Here is a 14,427-nt window from a genome sequence, read left to right as displayed (position 1 = left end):
CAAAATATTGGCCAAAAATGCGCAAACACTACGAAATATGAAAGTAAGATGAAAAAGAAAAAAAAAAAACCACACACATTCTATTGCCTTATACTGCAAGACTAAAACAAAATAAAACTGTCAAAACTCACCTTTTCAGTGATAACGTCCGAACAGATTACCCGCGTAACAGAAAGAGCGCAAATGGAAGCACGATCTACTTCTAACTGTTGGAGTGGAAAATTCCATTCTACACATGCAAATTGTTAATGTGTGTCCTTCCCCGCACACAAATAACACGCTACGGTAAAAAATAGACCACAACTCATTTTATAGCTCAAGAAATTCATACAAGACCAGCTACCATCGTAACATATTCTGTAAGAAACATTCTATACCTAACTTTCAGCTTTCATTTTAAAAAAGAAAAATCGCAGATTTATAACTAAATTTTTATACGGCGTAGTGATTTTAAGTTACTACTTTTGATGAGGTAGTGACCTTGACCCTGAGGCTTTCCGTTTAGATCAAAATGCACGATCGTATTGGTTTTGGGTATGCGGAAAATGGAGTTACAATGGTGATCAAATATTTTGCATGATGTTTTATTATGGTTATGATTATTTTGTGAGTGCACCAATCCTTAGGTGTATAAAGTTACAACTTAAAATACAATTAGTGATAATTGTAGACTTTTCAGTGGACTACAACCTTTTTAAGGGAATGCGATGTAGTCAACCATTTATCATGTCCCAGATCAAGCCGCCATTTTTCCACAAATTTGCAGAATTTTTGCCAAAATCTGGATAGACTATTCACATCAAAATTTAGTTTTACCTGTATTATTTCTTTCATCATTTTATTTCAAATTAAAACCAACATCACCATTCAAAACTGTATAGTTTATTGACTGAGTATATTTAGTGGGGTACCCCCACAGTACCCAGTTTCTGAGATAGACCCATATATTTTCGCAATACGCTTGCAACGAAAAATTGCCCATGTGCACCAGGCTTAACATGCACTCTGTGTGCAGCCATGAGACATCACTTCATTCATTCATTCATGTTTACATGCAAAAAATATTCTGGTTTTTGCCCTTATTCAGAAAAAGGCAATATTCCTACTTAGCCATTTACGTTTGTAATGAAAATGAATATTCCACGAATATTCCTCTTCACATGCAGCTGTGCATAGTCATACATAACTAGATTTGTCTGGGTGATGTTCAAAGCACAGAGCTGATCATAAACCGGCAAGAGGCCATGTATCACAAACAGCCGTAAAACCCCCAAATGAGACGCATCCCAAATGCACTGTATACGTATCCAAAGAAAGCTCCTCAAACCTGAATAACATCAGCATATCCCACGTGTCTTAAGCGGAAAATGCAAAAATTGGAAAATCTAAAACAGAATTCGCATGATCTATATCAAATTCTGAATACTGTCAATCTGAATAATAGTGGAATATTAGTGTGCATGTAAACATACCAAATGTTTGTTTTAGTAATCAAAAAACACTGTTTCTCCTTTTTTGTTTTTTTCCCCCCATCCACAGATTTGCTACGCAGAGCTGGACAAAGTACCCAACTTCATTACTTAAGTCAAAGTACAGATCCCACTGGTCAAATGTTATAAGTGAAAGTTGTCCAGTCAAATTTTTACTCAAGTACTGAAGTACTTGCTTTTAAAAATACTTAAGTATTAAAAGTACATTTTCCGGGGGCGTCGTGGCTCAGGTGGATAAGGCGCCATACCATAAATCCGGGGACCCGGGTTCGATTCCGACCCGAGGTCATTTCCCGATCCCTCCCTGTCTCTCTCTCCCGCTCATTTCCTGTCTCTACACTGTCCTATCCAATAAAGGTGAAACAAGCCCAAAAAAATATCTTTAAAAAAAAAAAAAGTACATTTTCTGTCAACACGTTGTTGTATTATTGTCACAACGCTTATAATACCTTATGTCTCTGAAGCAACCGACTGGATTATTTTGTGAATTCACAAAAATGAACGTATGCTGTGCCATTATGGTGGTTTAATGTTAAGCTAGCTAGTCAGTGAAACACCACCTGACATGCTAGCAAACTCTTTTCAAACTCGAAATCATATTGGGTAGCTAACATTACTAGAAAATAAAGATTTCTACATTCTGTTTATCTGGCAAGATTATGCTAAAACATTTTTGAAAGGACTTCAGATAGGTTAACGTTACTCATGTTAGCATGTAAACACGGAGTTACACTAACAGCGTCTAAGTTAACTAGCCATGTGTAAACATTAGCCGTGGACAAGGCTACGGCAACTTGGCGGGCAAATCCATAAAAAATTATTTGACTAACCAGACTGCATAGCTATTGCAACATTATCGCTAGCTCTAAAAGCACAGACAACTTTATTGCAAGCTTTCTCTTGAAATAAAACGTTTACAGACCTCAATATGCTTCTACAGGTTGTACAGCGAGTTTGTCGGCTGTGATGTGGTTCATTTTAGGCAAACAAAGCAAACATTTAAAATGAAACGACTCTTTATTCCTTTCAGAAAACTGAAACATGGGATCTAGGTAAAACCATGGGTGCATGTGTTCCCTAGAAGAACCACCTCCTTCCATTCTGCAATCAACAGATCGTGTTCAAATAACGCTGGGGAGCAATCACTGAACTTGATTTTATCCAGTCTATGGACGTGACCCTAGTGATTACTGACAGGCTGTCTCAGTGTCACCTGCGAAAAAACCAATCACGATTTAGAAAAGAAAAAAGCATCCACTTTCAAAGCTGCTTCATAGTAACAAAGACCTTGATAGAAATGTAGTGGAGTAAAAAGTACAATATTTGTCTTTCAAATGTAGTGAAGTTAAAGTCATAAGTTTCAAAAAAAAAAAAAACCTTAAGTACAGATACTCAAAAAGTGTACTTAAGTACAGTACTCAAGTAAATGTCCTTCGTTACTGTCCACCTCTATTGCTACGTCCAAGGTGTGTAGGTGAGATCATATGGTACGTCTATTGGTCAGAACATAAGGCGATATAATGGTGCTCTGTTTTTATGCTATAGGCCAAGTGTGAATGCTGCAGAATCGATGCTGTTCCTAAACAGGACTACACTGGAAACAGAGATGGCAATTTTATTTCATATGATTTGTGTGTGGTCACAGGTACACTGAAGCCTGGCTGACATTACAGTTACAGTAGCAGGGATTCTGGGATTCAAAACACACACAAACCGTAAATAAATTAATAAAAATGTTTGGCTCACGTCGATGCTGAAAGTGAGTGTGTTCGGTAAAGACGCATCCTGGTTGGCAGCAGCGGAGAAGCAGTTGTGGAAGTAGAAGTTGTAGAGGCCTTGCTGCTCGTCTGTCGTTACTTTGAAGTAAAACTGAAAAAGCAGAAGACGATCAATAAAGTTGAGGTGTTGAAACAAATCGATTGTTCTTAACAGCAGAGGGCCAAAGCTTTCTGCTGAGCCAGATGTTTTCGGTATTACCCTTTCTTCCTGTGTGTGTGGTGTGTCTGCAGAATTTAATTCAGCAAATCCAGGGAACATTCATCAGTCCTAAATGGTAGGCAAGGCTAGAGAGAGATTTCTGACACAGCATTTCTAAATATTTTTTCTTTGTTTTGCACTGAACCTATGAAACTGACGTACCCTAAATCGATACCTGCGTTTTCATATACTTGCTACAAATAGCATCGTAAAAGGTACATAATCTCAATTTAAAATAAATTCCCTTTCTCAAATAGCACTTGTTGAATTTTTTTTATTGTTTTCTCATCTGATGTCCAAAAATCATCCTTGTATGGTGTGCCTGTAATATTATACATTTATGTACGTTCTTTTTGTAAAATACAACTTTCACTATAACAAACTGTAGAAGGTTGCTATGCACCATAAAACATCCTGTAAGAGTTTCTATTAATAAAAACAAATCTTCACAAAAAAAAAATTAGCACTTGTTGCAACAAAAGCCTCATAATTCCAGTGCAAAACTAAAAGACACCAAACATACACATTTGGGCTCAGGGAGGAGATTGTGTCGATCTGGAATTAAAACACTGCTAAAAACACCAATAAAACTGAAGTCAAATTTATTTGTAGAGCGCGTTTAACAATAAACATTGTCGCAAAGCAGCTTTACAGAATTTGAATGACTTAAAACATGAGCTAATTTTATCCCTAATCTATCCCCAATGAGCGAGCCTGTGGCGACGGTGGCAAAGAAAAATTCCCTCAGACGACATGAGGAAGAAACCTCGAGAGGAACCAGACTCAAAAGGGAACCCATCCTCATTTGGGCAACAACAGACAACATGACTATAACATTAAACAGTCCTAACAAAGTCAGCTTCGTTGATGCTATAAACCCCCCACCAACGGAAACCCGAGCACAAAACCGTTCGACAACTGTAGTCCTAAAGTCAGCAAGTCAACTGCAGTCCCCAGCCACAAAAGCACCATTGCAAGAGTCCAGAGCGTCCTCCAGGCGCGACCCCCAACTGTCCACATGGGGCCACCCTCCACAGGAGCGATGCGATGAGACTCCAACCAGACACAGGGCACCAGGATGGATCAGGCAGGTCCGAGGAGCAGAAGAGTCAAGGGGGAAGCAATGGCCTAATGGTTAGAGAAACAGCTTCGGGACCAAAAGGTTGCCGGTTTGATTCCCTGGACTAGCAAGGCACCTAACACCCAATTGCTCCCAGGCTGCTCTGGGCATGTTGTATATCACTCTAGATAAGAGTGTCTGCTAAATGCCTGTAATGTAAAAGTCCTACTGGTTGGTCCCAACCCCCTGCTATTTGAATCATCCAACTTTTCTATTAGCATTGACGGTGTGCTTGTTAAGCGTCCTCCTGTTGTCAGAAATCTTGGAGTATGCTTCAGAAATTTGATCCATCATGCAATTTTGATTTTCATATTAAGTCACTCACCAAACTTGCTTTCTTTCACCTCAAAAACATTGCTCATCTGTCCCTTTCTGACTAGTAATGACGCACAAACTCTGGTTCATGTTTTCATCATGTCTTGTCAGTGTTGTAATCGAGTCACTAAACCTTGAGTCCGAGTCCAGTCTCAAGTCCCCAGTGTTCAAGTCCAAGTCATTAAAAAAAAAAAATTTCTAGTTGAGTCCGAGTTGAGTCCACTGTTGATGCGAGTCGAGTCTGAGAACAAGGCTCCAACTGCACCATTTGACGGCGGTTGTTTTAGCACCATTAACATTAGTTTGTTCCTGAACATGACGTATGAACAGGTGAATGTGCATTCTCTTTGTCAGGGAGTGTGAAGTATTCTGTCAGAGGTGGTTGGGAGACAGATGCAAGTGCAGAAGGTGTGTTTATTAATACAAGTGAAGACAGGTAAACAATCCAGAACGGCAGACAAAATCGTAAAACAGGCAATAGGTCGAGTGAGGCACAAACAGGCTATTGCAGACTCGGCAGAATCAAAGACGAGAAACAGGAAATCAAGGATCAGGAAACAAGGCTCAGTAATGTGTCAGCAATGCAACTCAATACTTCGCAAAGTAAGCGTTTTTTTCACAGTTCTTATATAGGCATGCTGATTGCACCTTAATCCTGTGCAGGTGCGAGTTGTTTATGGCGCGTGCACGAGAGTCTGCTTGGCGCGTGTGCTGTCCGGAGTGCACCGAGAGTCTATATGATGCACACGCCAAGGCGTGCAGGTGTGACACTCTTGCACAAAATTAGTATAAACATTAATGTAGATATAAATATCTTATGCGAAATTATGGCAGCATGTTACAAACGAAGAAAAAAAATCCAAGTCCTCATCTCCAATTTACGAATCCGAATGCAGTTAATGCACGAGTCCGAGTAATCAGTGCTCAAGTCCAAGTCGAGTCACGAGTCCTTAAAATTAGGGCATGAGTCGGACTTGAGTCGGAGTCCTGGACTCGAGTACTCCAAGCCTATGTCTTGTTTAGATTACCCTATTGCACTCTTCATAGGCCTTCCTGCAAAAAGTCTTTATGAAAGCTTCACTATATTCAGACCTCTGCAGCTAAAAGTTCTAACCCATACTAAAACGCTCTGCTCACATCACCCCCATCCTCTCTCAGCTATACTGGCTCCCGGTTCAGTCCTGTATTAAATTTCAAACCTTGCTTGTCACTTTCAAAGCCCTGCATAATCTTGCTCCAACCTCCATAATCTTGGGCGTCACGGTGGTGTAGTGGTTAGCACTGTCGCCTCACAGCAAGAAGGTTCTGGGTTCGAGCCCACCGGCCAACGGGGGCCTTTCTGTATGGAGTTTGCATGTTCTCCGTGCGGTTTTCCTCCAGGTGCTCCGGTTTCCCCCCCACAGTCCAAAGACATGCGGCGGCCTTAGGCTGAAGTGTCCTTGAGCAAGGCACCTAACCCCCAACTGCTCCCTGGGCACTGTTAGGATGTCTGCCCACTGCTCTGGGTATGTGTTCATTGCCCGTGTGTGTGTGTGTGTGTGTGTGTGTGTGTGTGTGTGTTTTCACTGCTTCAGAGAGGAATTTCACAAGTGTACGTGTGATGAATAAAGTTCTTTTTCTTCTACCTTTGGGGGCTACTGATCCCCTACACCTCCACTTGGGTCTTCTAACAACTAACTTGCTGTCCCATGCACCAGACTTTCCACCATGGTGGGCAGGTCCTTCAGTGCCATTGCCCTAAACTCTGGAATTCTCTTCCTTAATCTCTCGGACTGCTCCCCTTTCTCTACTTTCAAATCTCAACTGACAACTTCTCTTCCATGAACATTTCTCTTTTACTGCTTAGTCCCCTTCCCCCCATAAAGCAACCTTGGGATTATGAAGGGTGATACAGAAATTTAACTTAATACTATCATCATCACCACCATTATTATTATCTGATATTTCCTTGAACCCAACACTAATGCAGCACAACTTAAGAACCCACCTCAAAGGAGTACTTATTGCCTTTGCTCTGTAGGGGATACGAGTCATCAGCCTTATTCTGAAAGAAACAAACAAAAAAAAAACAAAGAAAAAAAATCAATATTCCAATCAGCATCTAAAGCACTTTTCTTTGCACCAGCAATAATCAAGTGACACCCAGAAGAATGAAAAGGAATGCAAGTGAGTATTCTTACCTCAGTCACGTCCCGCTTGGATTTAGACTCGGCTGGAAATGACACAAACACAAAGCAATATAAAATATGGGCAAGGTGAGAACTAAAACAAATGACCTAAAGACAATAACTCAGAGCTGTGGAATTTCTCCACAAGTTTTCACAGCTCGCATCAGCTGGACTGTACCCTTATCCTACAGCCTACATGTTGTTCAGACCTCAGGAAACTGATCAGATTAAATCATCATCATCTTTCGGCTGCTCTCCTTCCCAATTTATGATCTGCGTATTTGATTTGGCATAGGTTTTTACACCGGCACCAAGTATGCACTGGCTTATTTGTACCTAATCTGTAGGTCTTTGAACTAATATCGGAGGAAACCAGAGCACCTGGAGGAAACCCATGCAGCCACAGGGAGAACATGCAAACTCCAGAAAGAAAGGCCACTGTCTGCTATGAGGTTCGAACCCGGAACCTTCTTGCTGTGAAGTGACAGTACTAACCACTGCATTACTGTGCCCTGATCAGATTAAATAAACAGAAGGAATCTGACTGAACGTCTTGCACTGTCCTGATCAATCTGTGGACACACTTAGGGGAAGCCATGGCCTAAAGGTTAGAGAAGCAGCTTTGGGACTAAAAGGTTGCCAATTCGATTCCCTGGACCAGCAGGAATGGCTGAAGTGCCCTTGAGCAAGGCACCTAACCCCCACTTGCTCCCTGGGTGCTGTAGTATAGCTGCCCCCTGCTCTGCGTATGTGTGTGCGCTCACGCGTGCATGTATTCACTGCTTCAGATGGGTTAAATGCAGAGGAGGAATTTCGCTGTACATGTGACAAAAATAAAGGCTTCTTCTTCTTTATATAACATGAATGGATTATTAATGGAAATGCAGCTTTGCTGGCATTAGACTGAAGTGCCAGTGAAGGCACATGTAAACTTTAACTAGCAAAATTGTAATTTTTCTAAATTTGCTCTGTAATAATATTAATGTTTGGTTTTCATCTAAAATTGGATTTAGAGCCATTTTATGTATGCTGCATTTGGGTAATCATCGAAGAGCATACACACTGGATAAATATGGTAAATATACATCATTCTTTTCCGTATTAAACTTAACTTTTACCATGGAATTATTAAAACTGACCAAAACCAAAGATTTTCAGAAAAAGAAATCTCTAAAGCATCACATTTATTAATGACTGGAATGGAAGGTTTATTTATACATTAGCAGTCAAAAGTTTGTACACCCCTACTCATTCATAGGTTTTCTTTAGCCCTATTCAGACGGGATAAGTATTACCTGTGGACCTCTAGTAATTCAGAATAATTACAGAGAACGTCTGAGTTCTTAGTCCCGTGCGAATGCGCCATGTCCGTAATTTGCCAAGTAATAATAACGCCGCGAATTACCTACTGTTTCGGCAAAACACAGACGTCCAGTGGTAATACAAGTCCCGTGTGAATGCGCATGTCTGTGTTTGTAATTATTAAACGCGCATCTCTTGTACTTTTCTGGAGTGAATAATGGAGGATACGGGCGAAATTTTGATAAACAGCATTTCAGGGGCAAGTGGTAGTAGGTCTATCCCGTATTTGAACCAGATAAGCATTTTGAACTCCTGTCTACTAGTGTTGTGACGTTCGCGAACGAACCGATTCTTTTGAACGGCTCCTAGGCATGAACGATGAGAACCGAGTCTCGAGCTGGGGGAGCCGTTCTTTCTGTCGTTCTTTTTCTGTACTGTGTTTCAGATGAAAAAGCTTTTGCCCAAGGACAAGAAGTAGGCTAAACAGCATTTGCCTTTTATTTATTCAAGTTTTATCTGCTTGCCTAATAGTTCAAATTGTTTTGTATATAGTTTATAATGTTGTTGTGTGATATTAATGATAATATTGTGGGAAAACTACCGTACTTTGCACGGACGTTCATTTAATTTATTCTGTCGTCATTTTGTTTGTTCTATTTTTGTGTATTTTATTTATTTATCTGTTTGTCTAGTTGTATCTATTTTTCTAATAATATTTTTTTTGCATTAATAGTTTGTTTTTTCCTATTAAAATAATCTTGTGTTCTTGTTATAACTATCTATTTATCTGACTGTTTAGTTGTATCTATTTTTGTTACAATTTCAATATTTTTAATATAGAAAGTTTGTTTTTTTCTATTAAAAATGTTCATGTGATAACTAGTTCTTGTGTTATATTTATTGTAGTTGTATCTATTTTGTATCTCAGACTTAAATATTTTTGTAAAACAAGTGTTTTTCTATACAATATTCTTGCGTTCTTGATAACTATGTTCTTGAGTGGGTTCTTTTTTTTTTTTTTACAGAAAAGCCGTTCTGCATGGACATTCATTGAAGCCCTCATTGTTTTTTTTAAGGGTTATTTATGAGCGTTTAGGGGTTACAATAAATGCAAGTCGAGGTTGCTTTATATTAAAGGTATGTCCAGAAATATTGATGTCACTGTCTAAGCAGAGGGATCTGGCTTCTTTAGACGCGGTCTTCTTAAAACTGAATAAATATTTAAAAAGAGCCAAATGAGCCAGTCTTTTGAACGGCTCTTTTCAAAGAACGGATCACAAAGATGCGGATCCCATCAAAGAGCCATAAATCCCATCTCTACTGTCTACAAGACGAAACAGGATGCTGTGAACTTACGACACATCCGGTCACAATGTCTGTAAATTCAGTGAATTACAGACTTTTGCTTATCCCGTCCGAATGCGCCACACAATAACACAGAGGTGCGGGGGTAATTGCGAATTACCAGAGGTCCATAGGTAATACTTATCCCGTGCGAATCATACTTTTTTCTGCATTTTCTACATGGTAGAACACTAAAGATATAAACTATGAAGTAACATATATGGAATTATGTGGTAAACAAACAGTGTTAAACCCTTCTTTTTCCATGTTTTAGATTCTTCAAAGTAGCCACCGTTTACCTTGATGACGTTTGCTCACTATTGGCATTATCTTAACCAGCTTCATGAGATAATCACTTGGAATGCTTTTCAGTTAACAGGTATGTCTTATCAAAAGTTAATTAATGCGAGAGTTTTTTTTTTTAAACCACTTTTGTTCAACACATAATTCCATGTGTCTCCTATATGTTTTTTCAGAGTTTTGGTGTCTGCAGTGGAGAAAATGGTCAAAATACAGAAACACCTATGAATGAGTAGAGGTGTACAAACTTTTGACTGGTATGGCGCATATATACTACAAAGTCACTGATGCTGTATGAATAACTTTAAAGGAACAGTCCACCGTACTTCCATAATGAAATATGCTCTTATCTGAATTGAGACGAGCTGCTCCGTACCTCTCCGAGCTTTGCGCGACCTCCCAGTCAGTCAGACGCGCTGTCACTCCTGTTAGCAATGTAGCTAGGCTCAGTATGGCCAATGGTATTTTTTGGGGCTGTAGTTAGATGCGACCAAACTCTTCCACGTTTTTCCTGTTTACATAGGTTTATATGACCAGTGACATGAAACAAGTTCAGTTACACAAATTGAAACGTAGCGATTTTCTATGCTATGGAAAGTCCGCACTATAATGACAGGCGTACTAACACCTTCTGCGCGCTTCGGGAGCGCATTGATACGGAGCTCAGATATCAATGCGCTGTCAAAGCACGCAGAAGGTGTTAGTACGCCTGTCATAGTGCGGACTTTCCATAGCATAGAAAATCGCTACGTTTCAATTTGTGTAACTGAACTTGTTTCATGTCACTGGTCATATAAACCTATGTAAACAGGAAAAACGCGGAAGAGTTTGGTCACATCTAACTACAGCCCCAAAAAATACCATTGGCCATACTGAGCCTAGCTACATTGCTAACAGGAGTGACAGCGCGTCTGACTGACTGGGAGGTCGCGCAAAGCTCGGAGAGGTACGGAGCAGCTCGTCTCAATTCAGATAAGAGCATATTTCATTATGGAAGTATGGTGGACTGTTCCTTTAAGGTCATAAGCAAGGGTCAGAGGTGGAACGTAGAATAATCAACTTTATTGTCTAGAAGAATGACCCAAAAAGTGAATTCAATCTTCCTGGTGTCTAATTTGCACCCTAAAATTGAATAAAACGGTTAAAATATACTAGTTTGCGCAAGTTCCGAAGGTTTGTTTACATCTCACTTGTGCGCACTTTTACCGCCAGGGGACAGTCGTCGTGACGTGATTCAAGGCAAACAGACCGGGAGCAGTTCTGTGTTTACTTGTGAACCGAGCCCACATGTACGGACTTTGGTCGTGAGAGGTTGTGTAAAAAGCGATAGCGATTTTGAAGTGGTGAATGTGGCTCACTGGTTTGACCGTGCGGCCTCGGAATCGGACAGCGACTTGGCTGACTCTGATCGCGGTGACGCCGGACCTCAACAAGACTCGCGCCCAAACGATTTATCCTGGTAGTTATGATAAATTCTTACTTTCGTCGTAATACTAAATAAGAGCCCTTTTGAAGAATAATTAAACCGCACTCCTTAGTGGATATATGTAACGATTACTTGACAGTGCACCGGTAGGCCACATTAGCCTGCCATCCGCGGCATTATACTATTTATAGCCTACTCTAAGTGAGGAAATATCCCTTTGTCTCATTTCCACAATGATTGTACAGGATCCCTCAGGATTCTTGGCTAGTCAATTGCAAGCAAAGGTAAAAATGTTTACCTCCAATCTTCCCCTTTTTGCTTGAGTATTGCTGCTCCTTTTCTTCTTTGACTGCTTGACTTTGTGTTCAAATTTTGTCAGAACAGCGTCAGGTTTGAGCCTTCTCTGTCCGACACCAACGCCTAAACTCTCCAACAGATGGAGATTCTTCAAAAAGTGATCGGAGCACAGAGTGGTGTATTTACCCGGCTGCCAACCCTCTTGCTTCACATGCACAATCCACTCTCTCCACCTCTTCTCCTCTCTCGGAAAAAGGTAAAAACTTCTTCCTGAACCGGTCCTGTTGTTACAGTTCACTGCACAACAATAAGGCATGGTTTTTCTTTGGAAATTCCCAAACGCACGTCTGCACTCAAGCCGAACGGCAATGTAAGTAAACGGAAGTGGACTCAACTCAAGCAATTGGTTTATCTTGAATGACATCATGCGCTGAGTGGTCACGAAAAATCGCCGAGGAGAAATTTGCCACGATCTGCGCCAACTTACTTTAATTATTACTTATTAACAATACTTCTTGGGACCAGAAGAAAATTACAGAGGGCTTAACATATAAAAAAGTTTCAAATGTGCATAAATTTAAAACCTTTGCCTATGACATTTAAGGATTTAATTTGCACTTTTAAAAAAATCTACCTCTTCCCTTTGTTCATTACACATCTTGGATTCACTGTCTATGCACTATTGTCTTTATCTATTGTCTTGTTTGTTATATTATACAGTCTGTGTTGGTATAGTATAGAAAAAGGGGGAAAAAAGTTAAATTAGTGCAATTTCTTGCCTTAATGTGTTTGAGATCAATCAGTAAACAGTAAATAATAAACAGCAATGTAAATAACCCTATTCCACAACTGTAGTAATCCAGATTATGTAAAGAACCGCTCAACTAAGTAAAGAGAAACAACATCCATCATTACTTTAAGACATGAAGGTGACAAGTTAATAAAAATAAAGAAAAAACACCAAATTAGGTGTGCCCAAACTTTTGACTCGTACTGTACATCACATCTCAAACTTGTGCTTCCTCCAGAACCCCCACTTTATAAAACGTTACACAACCCCTCAAACATTTTACATATGTTTTATGGCTGTCAAATTTAACGCGATATCATGTTAACGCAAATACTTAACGCCACTAATTTTTTTGACTTGCAATTAAAGCTATACTGCCTTTCAGATTTTTCAAGTTTAGGTCATAAAAAGAATTTTCCTGACACCCAATTATTTTTGTTTAGCGGACCGAAAGCTACTGAATTCGAATCACAGACTTCTAATTTTATTATTTTTATTTATTTAAAAAAAAATAAAGTTAATTTATGGCCACGTAGTCCAAAATTCTCTGTTATTTTTTTCCTGCTTCACCATGATACAATACAATACAAGATACTCGGTCATGCATCACGTGGTGGGTTTTCCCTGTTCGTGCAAGGCATTGTGGGATACAAATTTGAAACAGGAGAGAAAAATGGAGGATGCGAATGAAACGTGAAAGACCGACTACAGTAACGGAAAGTGAGAAGAAAAAGACGTCATGTTGCGAAGGAAAGGAAACGCAGGACCAAACTAATAAATATTGGCGGTTAGCGAGCACCTCTGTGTGATCAGCTGTTTGTTTTGCAACAGAATGACGTAATTGTCAGTGCACGGTCAAGGTAAACCTGTAGATGGCAGTAATGCAACACTGGATGCCAGCTGCCATAAAACCCAAAAGATGACGAAGGTAAACCGCCGCACGTGCACACAGACTTTCTCTGTCTCCTTGACTGTGCGAAGCGAGTGATTTCATGCATATTATTTGCTAGGGAATCCCCTCAAATTAAATAACTTCCCAGCCACAGAATGGCCTGTTTTTTTTTTTGAGATATTACAGAAATAAATAAATATCACAATGACCAAATTTCAGAGGAAACTAAATTTGACTGATTTTATGAAATTGAAAGGCCATCTACTTTTAATGTATGCATATTCTGTGACCCTCCCCTGTAGTTTGGGAAATCAGGAAGTGACGTAGCGGGAACGATGTAGCGAGTAGCTGGTCGGCACAAGTTGTGATAAAGTAAACTTATGTACAGAATCAACTTATACTGTTGCATTCTGACTGTTTACATAAAATGTGTGCATTTTTATATGCTTTTGATGGTCCAGAGGAGAGAAAAAACGACGCATTAAGGTCCAAGTGTGTGTGTCCAACTACACAGGCTGCACACTGGCATGAAAGAGTTTGTTTTATTCTGAGAAATTTGTGAGTTATGTAAGTGTTTATAAATGCAGTTTTTGCTCATGAATCTACTGCATACACTCAGTGAGGTATTGCATTTTTACTGGAAAACATCTTCATGAGCTGTGTAGCTTAACAAATTTATTTATTTGGGTTTTATGTATATTTTTTAATTTAAAAACATAGCCACTACTGTTGTCCAAAGTCCACATCACCGAGTTTTAGTTTAGTTTATTGCATAGTTTGAGGCTGGAAGTTAAGTACAGCGGTGGGTTTCCCAAAAGCCTCTTAACGCCAAGAATGTCTTAACTAGGAGAGAGAGCTGCTCGCTCTACCATTTACCGATGATCTTTGTGCTGCGAAGCTTTTGCGAAACTCAGGCCAGAACTAGAGGAAAATACAATATTGTTTTGTTCACACTGAACTGTGCTAAAGCCTCAAAATGATAAAGTTAATGCAGCTTTATTTATTT

General features: G+C 39.7%; 1 protein-coding gene across 2 annotated transcripts in view; it reads right to left on the bottom strand.

The window, feature by feature from the left end:
* The window catches only part of gpr107 (G protein-coupled receptor 107), a 128,426-nt gene that overhangs the window by 95,022 nt on the left and 18,977 nt on the right, over positions 1 to 14,427 (bottom strand). For both annotated transcript variants that reach the window (XM_060913344.1, XM_060913345.1), the window contains exons 6-8: positions 7,083 to 7,114; positions 6,890 to 6,946; positions 3,237 to 3,359 (exon numbers count right to left, since the gene is read on the bottom strand). In XM_060913344.1, the coding sequence (XP_060769327.1) occupies positions 3,237 to 3,359; positions 6,890 to 6,946; positions 7,083 to 7,114 (212 nt within the window). The remainder of the gene's footprint in view (positions 1 to 3,236; positions 3,360 to 6,889; positions 6,947 to 7,082; positions 7,115 to 14,427) is intronic.

This window comes from Neoarius graeffei, chromosome 28 (assembly GCF_027579695.1).
Source record: "Neoarius graeffei isolate fNeoGra1 chromosome 28, fNeoGra1.pri, whole genome shotgun sequence".
Lineage (NCBI taxonomy): Eukaryota > Metazoa > Chordata > Actinopteri > Siluriformes > Ariidae > Neoarius > Neoarius graeffei.
Note: the sequence above shows the minus strand (reverse complement) of the source record. Positions and strands in the feature narration are given on the sequence as shown.